Here is a 17,385-nt window from a genome sequence, read left to right on the forward strand (position 1 = left end):
TACATATATGCATGTATGTATACATATATGCATGTATGTATACATATATGCATGTATGTATACATATATGCATATATGTATACATATATGCATATATGTATACATATATGCATATATGCATATATGTATACATATATGCATATATGTATACATATATGCATATATGTATACATACATGCATATGTATGTATACATATATATGCATGTATGCATACATATATATGCATACATATATATGCATGTATGCATATATATATATGCATGTATGCATATATATATATGCATGTATGCATATATATATATGCATGTATGCATATATGTATACATACATGCATATGTGTATACATACATGCATATGTATGTATACATATATATGCATGTATGTATACATACATGCATATATGTATACATACATGCATATGTGTATACATACATGCATATGTATGTATACATATATGCATGTATGTATACATATATGCATGTATGTATACATATATGCATGTATGTATACATATATGCATGTATGTATACATATATGCATGTATGTATACATATATGCATGCATGTATACATATATGCATGTATGTATACATACATGCATGTATGTATACATATATGCATGCATGTATACATATATGCATGTATGTATACATACATATGCATGTATATTTGTACACAATTGTACAACTTAAAAAACCAAGTAACAAAAATAAAAGAACAAAGTTTAAGTAAATTACATTAACGATATATTGATTAATGCAATACATTACGCTTATTGATATTCCATAAAACCAACTAATAAGATGAGTTATTGATAATGCAGAGGAAGAACCATAATTAAAATCATTTGGGGCAACAAGGTATTTCTGGCCTCTAAATGTCCCGTATCCAAAACCGTGCAACTGCAGGAAACCAGTACATCCGATATGTACATGCTGGAAACTTTTGAGTATGAAATGATTACAACAGTACATTCAGGTAATCTTCCCCACACAATAAGTGATTATTCATGCATATATGGCAGTGATTCCACTCAGTGGTAATCATGTGATATGGTCAGAGAATGGGCTCCTCCTGGTTGTTCAAACACAACAGACAGGATATAATATGAACCTCATTACCTCCGGCAAGCGCCACTGACAATGTTAACGGACTCCCCTCACACCCAACAGATACAAGCTGGATGTGCTGCTGTGTCAGGAAAAGCTTGTGTCAACAATGAAAAGGAAAAGAGAGTAGAGTTGAAGCATCCTGCCCTGATGTGTTGGACACAGCTCAAACTAAAACAGCTGGTGGTATGCCATAGCACAGGGGTCGGGAACCTATGGCTTTTTTGATGGCTCGCAGACAATTTTGAGCTGACATTTTTTAACATGATTAACAAGTAATAAACAATTATACTGTGTCATTTTAGTTCTCCCCTCTCCTTTACTCCGCTCTGTCTCTGACTGCACAGCGCACATGTGTGTGTGTGTGTGTGTGTGTGTATAGGTGTGTGTGTGTATAGGTGTGTGTGTGTGTGTGTGTGTGTGTGTATGTGTATAGGTGTGTGTGTGTAGGTGTGTGTGTAGGTGTCGGTGTAGGGGTGTAGGGGGCAGTAGACCGGGGGGGTCCACATTTATTGAACAGGATACACATAAAGTGCAAAAAGATATGGAACATATTTAAGTCAACTGCAGACGGATTGCTGAGCAGTTCAATTTTAATATGCTGCAAAGTCGGCAAATGCTCTCAGTTTATGAGCAGAATGCAGTCGGGAACACAGCGGTGGAGATGTTTGTCAGTGTTTGGAAACACGTAGTGACCAAAGTTTCCTTCTGCATCAGAGTCTCCCACAGGCAGCTCGGCATCATACATGTCCGTGATCACACGGCCCTGAAGCTGCAGGTTTAACAGTGAGATGCTTCGTTATGTCACACAAACAGTCCAGCTCACATCGCCACTTTCGTCCCAGAGATCTGTGGCGTCTTTCCCTTTGCCTTCCAAAAACTTTAATTTCATTCACACATTTAGATTCTTCCTCAAATGTCTTTTCCCGTGGTTGTGCCATGCATTGATTTAATTACCAAAACCGGCGGGCCAGTTATGACAGACATATGATATTTTCTCGCTGGTCGGATATAATTGCCTTGAGTTTGACACCCGTGCAGTAAACACTGACACGTGCACATAAATGAGATAAATAACGTAAGCATTTAGTTTATTTAATAAAAGAGCACCTGTTCAATGAAACACTGATACCGCTATTAGTACTCGGAGACGTGTTATTCTTAAAAAATGCACGCATAAAGTTACATTCAAATTTATATGGCTCTCAAGGAAATACATAAAAAAAATATTTGGCTTTTATGACTCTCCCAGCCAGAAAGGTTCCCGACCCCTGCCATAGCAGGATGGTCTGTCGTTCACCAGATCACCCATTGGAGCAACAGGCCTTGTTGCTTGTGGTTGACAACACAACCAGTTGTGTTAAAAAGGGGAGCCGAGGTGAGTCTTAAGCACTGAAACCTGGAATTAAAAGGAGGTCCCTACTGTGGTGCTTTTTTAGCTACGCTAGCATAACAATATGATGCTTTAATAATCCCCCAATTTATGTTTATTACCATCATCAGGTCAAAAGTTCACTTTGTCCAATACTTTGGCTTATCAACAAATACCTGCAAAACCAATGACATTACCATCAGCCTCAACTGCACTTTGTTTACTGCTTATTAATAAATGTAAACTAAGATGATCTGCAGAGTCGATTGATTACAAACAACCCTTTTCAAATTACACAGTCATTGGATTCATTGTCAATACAAGATGAGTGATTACACCTGTAAAGCTTCCCACTACAGTAGGTGTCTCCAGGAGCACTTGAGCCATGACACACACTGACTCACAAGCTTTAAATAATAACAGCTGGAAATAAGTCAAATAAAACTACAATAAAACAATAAATAAAATGGAGGCTCTGTTAACAAAAATGTGCATTATATATATCGCACGATATGTGATAATGTAAAAACTATTGAGTCATATAGTGTACAGTAAGTGGATAACAGAATCATCGTGAGAGTCCTATTTTGTGACGCTCTCTCAAAGAGATACTGTTCATGCTTAGTGTAAGCCTGCAGAGCTCAATCTTTTTCTTACCCTGTCAGAACGTCTTAACAAACAGCAAAAGGCTCTCTGTAATGTAACAACAAAAACATTTTAATTACAGGACGATTACACAATTTATAAAGTGACTGGCAAAGCTGGCTAATTTGCTGCTTTGACAAATTGAATGAAAAAATGTAATCCACAAGCCTTCGTTGGAGGCTACATCATAAACACATGTTTCTGGAAATAACCAATAGCTCTCCATCTCCATCTTGTCCTGGTTTCAGGCATGAGGTTCAAAGCAAACTAAAGCCATCAGCTTTGTTTTGTTAAGCGCTCTCAGACAGAATGCATTAGTTTGTCCTGTAGGTGATGACACTCAGACTTCTAGAGGCTGAGCTGAACAGAGCTGTTGATTTGTCTTGTCTAAAATTAACTTAATTTGAAGCTAGTATTTGTTTTGGAAACTTGAATTACAAAAGGGTTCCACTGACAATTTTTTTTTTTTTTTAAATCTTACTTGACAGATAAAGACACTGGGGGCACCACATTAGCTCACCTGGTAGATTGGACCCCCCATGTACGAAGAAATAGGCTTTTCCCCCCCTTACTCGGACCACGGCCATTCTCAAACTTGACCTTCATTTTGATCCTAACTACACATACACATTCATGACTGTATCTTGCACGGTTGCAAAGCTATCACCGTGACAAAATCTGTCCACAGACACAGAAATATAAACATCTGGCAAAGTACTCAAACCTCCTCTGTGGTACTTCCTGCTCTCCAGGAGACATGTTGCCATGATGACACACACAGACTCACCAGCTGAACACAACAGCAGCGTTGCAGATGGTAACAACTTGACAAACCAATGTACAAAGAGAATATTTGTGTTTCTTACTTGTAAGTGAGCTCAGTCTTCTCCCAGCGCCCTCCAAACAGCGCATATCGCTTCCTGCGCTGCTGTCTACTCAGACCTCCCTTCTTCAGATTATCGTACGACAGGCCAACCTGCGTTACGGTGGGATAGTCTGGAACTCCACAGCGAGGACGCTTCCAGAACTCCGTGTCATTTATGGATGTCAGTCCAGACTTTAAAAGGTACTCTTTGTTTAGCATGTCCTGTTCGTGTCTTCCCCTCCTCTTCAGACCCACGTGATCGTTGTTGTGCGACCATACCTACAAACAAAGGAGCGGGCATTGAAATCATCTTTTTAGCCATGATAAGGGATAATAAATCATATTTATTTTCGAACAGGGCATTACAATGTCTATTTTTATGCTGATTAAACTATTTTGTATGCTGTCAGCTTTACCCAAGACCAGGCCTTTTCCAGGTTAGTGTGCTTTTGACAAGCTCCAGACATTTTTCATAAACATGTTCTCAATTGAAATGTAATTGATACAGTACAGTCTTATAAATACTTAGGGATTTAGTTAGATAGCAGATTGTTCTACAAAACGTATCATTTAGATTCATTACTGCAGACAGCATTCATACTGACCACTGCGAGTTGTAATAAGGCCTTGATATCAAAGTTCTGAGATATTTAACATCTGTAATTGAGTTGAGAGCGAATAACCATGACACAAGATTACAGGATAGATTCATTTAAAAATAATCCTGGATCTGCTCTGAAATTACAGACACTCATTTAATCTCAGGGACTCTAAAGTTGGAGTGTGGGACTTTTACAAAGAAATGAACATACATGCATACACACACGGGAATACATTTAAGACCTTGCAGAGTTCACATAATGCTGGTTAAGCATATAGCGGCCAGAGAAAGCTCTGTATTTTGCAGTATATAGGAGTTGTGGTGTCTGTGGTGAACTTCCCATGTTAGGGGTTTTATAATATTTAATACGATGTAGATAGAAATAAGGCATCTGAAAACTCTTTAGGACAAAATAGTTGTGTCAATTCAGTTTACAAAGTTCTACTGTTTGTGTAAAAGAGTGCAGATTTGGCTCCATAACAGGAGTGGTGAGTCCCTGGCCTCATGTAACCTTACATACAATGAATCCCAATGAGTTCCATCAGTGAGGTTAACAGAGTTTTCATTTTAAATGAAAAAAGGGCTCTTGTATCCAACCAGGAATCTGCCCATAGTGACACCTTTAAAAAGCTTGTTTTGTCTCACTAACAGTCCAAAACTTAATCTCACAAATCCATGTGATGCCAGCACTTTGTCACTCACATGTCTCACAGTGCTGTGCTGCAGTCACACTCCTTCCTCACACAAACATGCGACACATCTATCAGAAGATTCATTCGTTGTTGGAAAGTTGAGGACTCTGAGGAAATTTTCTTTTCATTCTAGAAAACATGTTTGTACTCTTTTACCTGATATTAGACCACCTAGTTTCAGTGCTTTGGGCCATCTGATAATATATGAATCTGCACTATGTAGCGATGGTGACTTCAATTTTACATTCACGCAGAGAAATCGGTTCTCTGGGGAAGGTATATCCCACATTCACACACTGCTAAATTAAATCAACCGATGTGTTATGCTTTGCTAACATAGAAACATTTGGAAAGTTTGTTTGAACATGTTGATATTGATGCAGGAACCACAGAATCTGAGCCAACAACTTTCTGTCTGGGTGTCTGTCGCCAAATTTGACATTTTCCTTTGGTCGGTCGTGGGGTTGATGCCATAGATCAGGGGTGTCAAACTCATTTGGTTCAGGGGCCACATACAGCACAATTTGATCTCAAGTGGGCCGGACCAGTAACATCATAGCCTGTAAATAACGACAACTCCAAATTCTTCCCTTCGTTTTAGTGCAAAAAAGTTCAAGTACATTCTGAAAGTGTAATTAATCTTTTTACTAAACATTATGAACAACCTGAAATTTCTTAAGAAAAAAAGGTGCAATTTCAACAATAATATTAGTTTATCATTTACACATGTGCGTTACAATTTACAGATCACAGTGCATCTACAAAGGCTTTTACTTTATGATCAAAACAACTAATTTTTACACTTTGCAAAGTCATCCCGCGGGCCGGTTTGGGTTCCTCTGGCGGAGAGATTTTCCCGCGGGCTGCATGTTTTACACCCCGGCTATAGATTACCAAGCGTTAGATCATGAGTACGATCTCCCATCCAAATAGAAGTAATAGAGAATTCCATTGTGGCATCCATTGCTTCAGACTCAAAGCTGCTGAATGATAGATTATTTCAATTTGATTGGTCAACCTCAAAGTTAGTCACTACATCTTGCAAATATATTCTCGATTGGTTTGACCTGGTATATACAGTGGTCCTCCTTCATTATTAAATAGTTTATATCTGTGATCATTCATTTATTTTATCCACTCATCATCACATTATGTATTTCATGTGTATGTCTGTAGTCATCAGTTGTGTGTGTAGTTAGTAGTTTAATAAACTTTTCATCTAAAAAGAACTTGATGACGAGGTTTGTTTATGAAACATTACATTACATTACGACCACTGTACAGCAGTCAAGAACTGAGTAGCAACAGCTAAAGATATTTTATGTAACATTTCCACACTAATGTCTAAAACAACTAGACCTATTTTGCACATGCGTCAGCGTTGTAGTTGTCTGCCAGTAGCTGTCATTAATGGACTTTTATGTAGTATTAAGCCACAATTTTACGATACAGTATTTGTAGTCTCTTGAGGCTTATTAATTATCTGTACGTATTTTGATATTAATTTATGCATTTAAGCTACTACTAGAAAAGTCCCAACAATCACCAGTCTGTGAAGCTAATGTTTGAGCTTTAAGTTATGCAACTTAAATCATGTAAGCAAGTCCCCTCTGCCCAGTGTAAATGAAAGTCTCATGTATTCATTTATTGTCCTTCATGATTGTAAAGCAAATAAGACAATCAATCAGTGAGAAGAATGGCATGCTTAAGCAAAGCTTCAAAGTGCTCTAATGTTAAAGGATTATCCAGCAGTTTATGATGCTGTCAAGAGTAGAGACGAGAGGTTTACTGCTTTAAGATGGCTAATTAATAGGCCACATTAAAAATGACAAGATCAATCCCCACAGCAGTCAATATGTCTTGTCCAAACATACATATATTTATCCATCATATCACATTATCTACACCCCTATATACCTATTCAGGGTTAATGAATAGCCTACTATATGCCTCTCCCAGCATGCATTGGTTGAAAGGCAGGGAAGACTTAGGTCATGTGTCCAAATAGCAATAAGCATTAAAAAAGCATCCCCGACGAACCATGTGTAAGATTTGTTTTGAACGCTGTATGGCTCTGAAAACTGAATTTGCGGCATTTTTGCTTGAAAGATGACTGAAACGATTAATAACTAAATTCATAGCAGTTTTCAACAATGGCTGCACAACATATATGTAACAATATATAATATGTACTATACAATATGTAATAATGAACTTCGGGTTAAAGAGGTTTTAACCACTTCAACAACATTGAAGCTGCAGGCCTAGCTGCGCTGACAGGTAGCTCAATTCACAGTGAGTGACAGAACTAAGGAATGTGTGTGGGAAAGAAGCAAGTTTTCATTTTAAATGCATAAACGAGTTCAAATTCACATGCCATTGAAACAAAGCTTTGTGTATGGTGGATGAATCCTGGCGATGGAGGTAACATGTCACCACAGGACCCTGTGGTGACATGTTTGGAGCTTCAACCCTAATTAAGTGCTGAGCCCATCTACAGAGTGGAGCATTGTTGTTTTATCTAATACTGTAGGTTGAATCTATGACAAACGTGTAAATACGATGTGTGCATGCAGGTATGAACGTGCAAATGACTGAAAAAATGTGCACCACACACAAATCTATTCTTAAAACCTCCACAAAGCTGCATCACACACAGTGAGCAGATGTCTGGAAATTCCCTGTTCAGTCATGACATCAGGTTGTCTGCAGTATAACACAGGGAGTGTGTTATGAAAGGTTTTCCAAGGATGCTGATCTGACATTACTGGGAGTGACTAACTTTACGACTTGCAATTAGAAAAAATAATCTGATTGACTACCTTATTCACCTCACTACAATGTGATAAAATCTACTCCCACACACCTCGTTTGGCAGATGAAAAGTAATCCAAACTTGAGATAAATGATGTGCACATTGGAAGAAATTTCTCAAGGGTAAATATTTACAGCAAAAAGTCCCACATATCAGCAGGCAGTTTGTTTTGCACACAAACAGACTGATTGTGCCAAGTGGAGGAAACATTAAGAGGATTAGCATGAATGGAGATGATAGGCTGATCCTCTACTGTAAACATATCTCACTAAACCTCTTCAGTTAATTATTTTAGAGCATTGGACTTAAATTGTTACTTCCTATCTATTAGCATACCTGCATACTTAACAGTCAGTGGTGGAAGGTAACTAAGTACATTATTCAAGTGGTGTACTTATGTACAATTTTGAATTACTTGTACTTTTACTGTATTTTCGTTCTACTGCTGCTTCTACTCCACTAAATTTCAATAGGAAATATTGAACATTTTACAGCTATAATTACTAGCTACTTTTCACTTCACAAACCTTAATGAGAAAAGTAACTAGTAATCATAGCCATACATAAAAACGTGTAGGCTACACATTTAACCCAGACAAGATTTTCTTATTCAAAGGTTCAATGTGTAAGATCTGCCAGAATTTAAACCATTAAAACAATGAACTAACATTATGAACAGAGTGTGAAGAGGTAACAGTGCTGACGTTAAACACGTCTCTGTGTTGTGTTGCAGAGATATCTACTGAAGTTAGCATGCTAACAGCTAGCTGCCCTCCGTCCAGCCTGTAATACCACTTGTTCCTCTAGAGGTGATAGTGAGTCAGTGTAGCTGCAGTCTGCCTCAGTACAGAGGGAGAAGGAGGACGGCTGCTGACTCTTGTAAATATTAGACTTGTTCCTGTTTTATAGTTTGTTTACTGGATTAAATTCAAAGAGGCAGAAAGGAGAAACCCCGCACCACCTCTCCTCGTCCTCCCAGCTGTCAGGAGGCTGTTTCTCTGAGTGTATATCTGTCTGCAGCCCCGGGAAACAGCGTAGCTTCAGTTAGCAGTTAGCTGGAGTTCAGCCACAGCACCGGGGAACTGCAGACTCCCTGTTGCTGCCGTTACACAGGTCCAGCAGCCGCTGTGACTGCAGGGCTGGAGCTGGTTCTGGCTGAGCTCCAGTCTCTCCGGCCGCTGACTGGAGCTCCGTCTGCCGACCTCTCTCCTCCCCGGCGGGCTGCTCTCCTGGCTGCGCCGCCACCGGGAAGAAGAGAGGAGTATGCGGGTTGTTTTCTAGTTACATTAGTTCCCCAGTAAACACAAACGGATCAGCCCCACGTGAAGATTATCAGACTGCAGAGTTTTCTGACCGGAGATCAGAGTTTCAGCAGTTTTGTTGAACTTTGGTATTGTTGCCCTGCTGACTGGCATATTTATTGTATTCTAATTTATTCTTTATATTGCATTTCCTCCTGTGTAATGTCAGTCAAACTACTATAACTAAAATATGAACATTAGAGATGGACCCAGGATAAAGGTGAAATACTGCCCACTATTTCTTTGGAGCAGGTGGCTCAGAATTAAACATTGAACCTTTAAGGCAGCTGACTGCCTCAAAAAGTAATCGATACAATTAATGTACAGCAAACTACAGTAGAAAGTTGTGTTATGGGCTGTCAGGTCTTCACTGCATGTTAGGAAGATCCTGATTTGGCTACTAAAATCAAGGACTGTTTTGGTGTTGTCCTGTTTGGCAAGGCAGGTGGTTTACTGCAGACACTCAATAATGATGCACAAACAAAAGCTTCGGTGGTTAGCTCAGTTGCTGGGTGTCTGTCTGCCTGATGTGTCTCTCTCTAAGTAGCTATCTACTATTTTCTCATGTTTGTCTGAGTCAGCAAATAAGCAGAGTGTTTTAACCAGCACCAGTTGCCAGAGGACTTGCCTATGCCTGCTTAATCTGACTATCACTGTTGACAGCCATAATAGAAAGCAGACATTGCATCCACCAAGCTGCAGAAAGTTTGAAACAAATGTTGTCCTATCTGAGCATACAGTACAATGACGTAACATGCATAATGCATTTATGTTTTTTACTGCAGGAAAAGGAAGATAGATAGATACTTTATTCATCCCGAGGGAAATTTAGGGAAGGTTTGATAAAAAATAAAAAATCATTTCCATTTATAAAATACAGTCTCTCATCCATACTCATCCACAAATTAATTGCTAAATGTATTACAACTACAGGACCAGTGACTTGATTTCAGCTGTCAGATAGTTCAAGTTAGCAGCTCGAGCGTATGTTGAAGAACAAAAGCACAGTGGCCGACCTCTGTTTGAACTAAAAATTGGCATGCAGCCCTGTATGAAACTGGCATAGGAGTTTGCAGCTCTTTTCATATAACTGTGCAGATTAAAAGTCTAACAACAATTTCAATTTTAACCACTTGTGGTTTTTATACGAAATAGCCTTTGTCATGAAATATACAGCTGCTTCTGACAGACTTTAATGACAGTAAATTGGATTAAAAAAACATGTATCAATCATATGCAATACTTAACTCCATCTATCTTGCCATACTCACACTGCATGCTCTTTTGTCACTACCTGCTCAACATTGTGTGATCTCTAGCTTTTTGCTATGCATAACGTTCCCTTTACACCTCTGTCCCACTGCATATAAGTCTGTGTTTGACTCACCTGTAGCGGATTGTACCTGCTGACAGTCCGGTCGAGTACTGGCAGAGAATGAACGCAGAGGAAAAAGTGCATAGATAAGATGCTGCCGCAAAACAGGACAGTCCGCATCCTGTTCTCCCGCAGCAGGCACAGCTCACAGTAACAGTGTGCGCAGAACAGACAGAGGAAGAAGCGTAATGAACGCTGCTGCTGATCAGAACGCTGAGTAGTGGAACGAATGACGGCAGAGCATTTCTTTGTCCTCTTCAAATGACACTTCTTATGAGCAAGTGCTCAACTGCACTCCACACGTGATTTAACCCCTGTCACCCCAAATGCACGACGACCAGTGCTGCTGCAGATGATAAATTGGTGTAGCCTGTCTTCCAAAGCAGACTAGGCAGGAACTGCCTTAGGAGAGGAACTGAGAGCCATAACAGGGTGAAGTGTGGGTTTAGTTACTTCGATTAAGGTGTTGCATTTCTTGTTCTTCTTCGTGAAAATATCTGTAAATATGATATCTGCGATTATGACACAAGTCACTAGTTAACATCAATTAAGGTGATTGATTACTAATTTTTTGGGAATTTAGCTTCACTAGCTGGCCGTATTTCTGGGGTTCCTGTGTGTGTCAAATGTGATTGTTTGTAGTCCCAGTGGTATTGACCAGACTAAAAACGGAAACCAGTAGCCTACGCCTCCTAATACATAATGTAGAGTCCGTTTATAGAGATTAACTAGGAGGCAAAAACACACCAATTGACAGGAACTATGAAATATTAGCCACTGTATGGCTAATGTGCTAGCAGACAGAGCTTGGGTTTCATTATTTCCACTTGATGTGAACCATTTTTTAAATTTCATTTTGGTCTTGATTTGGTCTCCACCAACTCTGGAGCTTTTCACCTCACTAAATGTTGAACTTTATTCATAGCTAATGCTAGTTGCTAACTGTGCATGGTGTTTGTTAGTAGCTTATGTGGCTTTACTTGGCTTTGCTGAAAACAGCTGTCATCAAATCAGCAGTTTCTGAGAGCGATGAGCAAACAAAATGTGCTCTAAAACCACAATGAGTTAAAAGGCAAACACTCTTTAGAGCTGATGTTACTTTTTCATGCTTGCCTTAAATGATTCACGCACAAGTAACCCAGCGACTTCAATAGCAGACTACTAAACTTTAACAGTTTAAAACGAGCTGTTGCCTGATTAATCTTTCTAGGGATCCTGAGGCAAAACTTTGCTCCTGTTGTCATTGAAGTTCCCATCAAGTAGCCTAGCCTACAGTACACGCAGCATACTATAAATGGCAGCTTCATTATATTGTGTACGGAGACCCAGAATCCAACCATTACCCCTACTAAAATATTACTACCTGGTACATGACTTTACTTCAACCTCCGGAACCTTAAAAACATCTGTAACTCCTGAAATATATCTAGACTGTTTTACTCCAATCAGCCTTAACCAACTAACTTCAACAATCTCATCGTCTAAACCATCAACCTGTCTTTTAGACCCCATTCCAACTAAACTGTTTAAAGAAGTTTTACCCTTAATTAACACCTCGTTATTAAATATGATCAACCTGTCTCTATTATCTGGCTACGTACCACAATCCTTTAAAGTAGCTGTAATAAAACCACTTCTTAAAAAGCCTAGTCTTGATCCAGAGGTTTTAGCCTATTTTAACTATAGGCCGATATCTAACCTACCCTTTCTCGCTGAGATCCTTGAGAAAGCAGTCGCAAAACAGTTGTGTGATATTTTACATAACAATAATTTATTTTAGGTTTTTCAATCTGGATTTAGAGTTCATCATAGCACAGAGACGGTACTGGTGAAAGTTACCAATGACCTTCTATTGGCATCAGACAAAGGACTTGTCTCTGTTCTTGTCTTGTTAGACCTCAGTGCTGCTTTCGACACTGTTGATCATGACATTCTACTACAGAGACTGGAACATTGTGTTGGCATAAAAGGAACCGCACTAAGCTGGTTCAAGTCCCATTTATCTGAGCGATCTCAATTTGTACTTGTTAACGATAAATCCTCCATGACAGCCAAAGTCAGTCTTGGAGTTCCGCAGGGTTCTGTACTTGGACCGATTCTATTCACCTTATATATGCTTCCTTTGGGCAATATTATAAGGAACCACTCTATAAACTTTCATTGTTATGCGGATGATACCCAATTATATCTATCAATTAAACCAGTTGAAACCAATCAATTGGCTAAACTTCAAGCATGCCTTAAGGACATAAAAACTTGGATGTCTAGCAACTTTTTGATGTTAAACACAGACAAAACTGAAGTTATTATACTTGGCCCCAAACACCTCTGAAATGCATTTTCTAATGACATAGAAGCTCTGAATGGCGTTAATTTGGCCTCCAGCACCACTGTAAGGGATCTTGGCGTCATCTTTGATCAGGATTGGTCTTTTAACTCCCACATAAAACAAATCTCAAGGACTGCCTTCTTTCATCTACGTAACATTGCAAAAATAAGACACATCCTGTCTCAAAATGATGCAGAAAAACTAGTCCATGCATTTTTTACTTCAAGGCTGGATTACTGCAACTCATTGTTATCAGGTTGTCCCAAAAGGTCCCTTAAGACTCTTCAGTTGATCCAAAATGCAGCAGCACGTGTATTGACTCATAGTACCTTATAAACCAACTAGAGCATTGCGCTCCCAGAATGCAGGTTACTTGTGGTTCCTAGAGTCGCTAAAAGTACAATGGGAGCCAGAGCCTTCAGCTATCAAGCTCTTCTCCTGTGGAACAGGCTTCCGGTTTGTGTTCGGGAGGCAGACACCCTCTCCACATTTAAGAGCAGGCAAGAACTTTCATTTTTGATAAAGCTTATAGCTCAGGCTTGCCTTGGACTAGCCCCTAGTTATGCTGCTACAGGCTAAGACTGCCGGGGGACTTACACCTCTCTCTTCCTTCTCTTCCTCTCTCCTCCTGTCCCTCTTTTTCTGTATGCATTTATGTAAATGTATGTTACTAACTCAGCATCCGGGACATCATCCCCGGAGTTTGTGTCTCTCATCTGGCAGATTGCCACTATTAAAGTTTATGTCTGAATCATGAATCGTGGCTGTGCCTGCTGCTCTGGTCCTGCCTGACACCCACGTTACGTATATATATATATATTTTATAATATATTACAATATATATTTATTTATTTTGGAGACACCGGGAAGCTTTTTTGACATCATCCTGGATTCATCCTTTATTTTAAAATTCGATCACACCATCATTTCCGTCACATTGATTTTTATTATGTTGTTTATCCTGTACACACGACATCTATTACAGTCTGTGCGTCCTGGGAGAGGGATCCCTCCTCAGTCTCTGAGGTTTCTAACATTTTCCCCTTTAATTGTGGAGTTTCTTTTAGGAAGTTCTTCCTTGTGTGGTGTGAGGGTCTAAGGACAGAGGGTGTTGTATCCTGTACAGTCTGTAAAGCCCACTGAGACAAATGTGTCATTTGTGATATTGGGCTATATAAATACATTTGATTTGGTAACATTATTTGGCAGAATGCATCATGTGAGCACAACCTACAATAATGATGTGAAAGTCACCTTCAGCTTGACGACCAAAAACAGTTTGCTCTCCCAGCGATCACATCCTCAAGAGAACACCTGATCAGCAACTCATTAGCAGAAAAAAGCGCTGCAGATCACAAAGCTAAAGACCTGCGCAAGGTAAAAGATGCTTAATTTACTGAACAAGAGCACTTTTTTCAAATGCTTCTGTGGTTACATTGAAGTGAGACTTAGATCGGACAGACGTGCAATAGATGTGTGTACAGGATAAACAAAATAGTACAAATACAACATTTGACAGAAATTATGAAGAAGAGAGGGAGGGGGGGAACTATAAGCTTTATCAAAAAGGAAAGTCTTTAGCCTGCTCTTAAATGTGGAGAGGGTGTCTGCCTCCCAAACACAAACTGGAAGCTGGTTCCACTGGAGAGGAGCTTGATAGCTGAAGGCTCTGGCTCCCATTGTACTCCTAGTTGTCTGATGCCAATAGAAGGTCATTGGTAACTTTCACCAGTGCCATCTCTGTGCTATGATGAACTCTAAATCTAGATTGAAAAACTTCAAATAAACTATTATGTAAACAATCACACAACTGTTTTGCGACTGCTTTCTCAAAGGACCTTAAGGCCAAATACGTCCAACTTTTCATCGGATCGGAAAAGTGAACATATACAGATACGCATGTCTAGTGCATCACTTCCTAATACAAAATGTATCAGATGAATGCCCAACGAATGCATAAGATATACAAAAATATGGCGTATACAAAATATCTGCAACACGCTGGTGTACGTTGATATAAGATATGGTATAAGTTGTATTCGTTAAGAGCTCACTGTTACGCTGGTGTACGTTGATATAAGGTAAGGTATAAGTAGTATTCGTTAAGAGCTCACTGTTACGCGGGTGTACGTTGATATAAGGTAAGGTATAAGTAGTATTCATTAAGAGCTCACTGTGTTACGCTGGTGTACGTTGATATAAGGTAAGGTATAAGTAGTATTCGTTAAGAGCTCACTGTGTTACGCTGGTGTACGTTGATATAAGGTAAGGTATAAGTAGTATTCGTTAAGAGCTCACTGTGTTACGCTGGTGTACGTTGATATAAGGTAAGGTATAAGTAGTATTCATTAAGAGCTCACTGTGTTACGCTGGTGTACGTTGATATAAGGTAAGGTATAAGTAGCATTCATTAAGAGCTCACTGTGTTACGCTGGTGTACGTTGATATAAGGTAAGGTATAAGTAGTATTCGTTAAGAGCTCACTGTGTTACGCTGGGGTGCGTTGTCGAACGCTGATGTTTTGAGCATGTTCAAAATTACCGGACGTACCCAACGTGTGCTTCATAAGATATGCAGACGTTACGTGACGTTAGACATGCGTGAATACAGAATACGTAGTTCAATATTTACATACGTAAATATAGTACGTGAATACGTTAGAGGTACGTTAGATATAGGCTACATCGGCTGACGGTGAATCCTAGAGCCAATTTCTTGATAACGAGTGGATACCCTATTCCTACCCTATGTTCACATTATGCCTGACGACAGTAACTTATTAAACGTGTTTCTACAGTACAGCTAGCGTTCAACATTTTAGCCGTTCTCCGCATGACGGGAACCAGATGGCACTTTTCCGTTGGCCAGACGCTCTGATACGTTTTAAATAAGTAAGTGATAGGATATCAATGTTTGACATACGTATAATAATTTGTTATGCATTCGTTATGTATACGTCAGCTACAACACCGCTGTGGAAAAGTTGGACGTATTTGGACTCTGACACATTTTGAGCTCATTTTCATATATGCTGGCATGTTTCTGCCGTACGGAACTGTGTGACAGGGCCGTATGTCTGGCGTGTTCGGCGTAACGCCTGCGTCCTTCAAACTATCACAACATACCCTTAATTTATATCAACCTATTGCCGATATTTCGTATGCGCCGGCATAAGTTTCTGTCATACGGATGTGTGTGACAGGGCCTTTAGAGAGAAAGGGAAGGTTAGATATCTGCCTATAGTTGGCTAAAACCTCTGGATCAAGACTGAGCTTTTTAAGAAGTGGTTTTATTACAGCTACTTTAAAGGATTGTGGTACGTAGCCAGATAATAGAGAGGTTGATCATATTTAATGACAAGAAGGACACGGCAGAGAAGTTAAAGAAACTATAAAAAGGTCAGAAAGAATTGGGAACATTTCTGGACGAGCAGAAGGAATGAGCAGGAGAGGGGCAAGGTGGACAGGATGATGGACCTGGAAATGTCTTGTTTTGAAATGTTTTGCATAAAAATAATTACAATTGATTGACGATTAATGTTCTTTCGATCCACTAATTGATTAGTGGTCTAATTTTGCAGCTCTAACTCAATAATGTTAGTCCTTGCATAGTTGCCCTAGTTCATAAATGTGTTCAACATGAATCCTGTGTATGTACAACTTTAAAGCTCAGATGTAGCTGGTGCCAACTGAACCTGTCATTAAGCTCCAACACCACCCAGTTATTAGACAGTCTTCACTCCGTCAGAGGAGTTTCCAAACTCAGACATCCCACTGTCAGCCCGTGAAGCCATGCATGATGAATTGTTTCTGTTAGCCATGATGAATCTTCATCGACCAGACAAACATTCCCACTCCTGTCAATCTGAAGCCGTCTCACACAAAGAACCTGCACTGTGTTGCCATTCAGACAGTGCAGCAGCTGCTCTGACCCCTCCAAACATTAAGCTAGACACAGAGACAAGTGGTCATGCTAAAGACAGATGAGCAACTTGTTTTACTTATCACAAGAGGAAACCTCAGCAGTAGACAGAGAACCAATTGTTCTACACACAAGCTGTGGTTAACCTGTACAACTGAATCACACTACAGAAAAGTCAGTTATATCAGAGGGCTCTCTGGTCAATGAGAAGAAATTATTTTAGTAACGTACTTGACTTGCCCTGTGAGGGACGAATAAAGTATTTTGAATATATTTTAAAGTCATTTGAGGAATTAATGTCCTTATTTGAAAAAGTTGAGCTGTAGAAAATTGAGAACTCCACCGATGTTTGTTTACAAA

At 39.4% G+C, this 17,385-nt stretch overlaps 1 protein-coding gene across 1 annotated transcript in view; it reads right to left on the bottom strand.

Moving 5' to 3' along the window:
• Positions 1 to 17,385, bottom strand: part of LOC115016663 (stromelysin-3-like) — a 34,110-nt gene that overhangs the window by 11,624 nt on the left and 5,101 nt on the right. The window contains exon 2 of the mRNA XM_029444599.1: positions 3,993 to 4,270. Within this exon, the coding sequence (XP_029300459.1) occupies positions 3,993 to 4,210 (218 nt within the window). The 5' untranslated portion in view covers positions 4,211 to 4,270. The remainder of the gene's footprint in view (positions 1 to 3,992; positions 4,271 to 17,385) is intronic.

This window comes from Cottoperca gobio, chromosome 12 (genome assembly GCF_900634415.1).
Source record: "Cottoperca gobio chromosome 12, fCotGob3.1, whole genome shotgun sequence".
In the NCBI taxonomy this organism is placed as follows: Eukaryota; Metazoa; Chordata; class Actinopteri; order Perciformes; family Bovichtidae; genus Cottoperca; species Cottoperca gobio.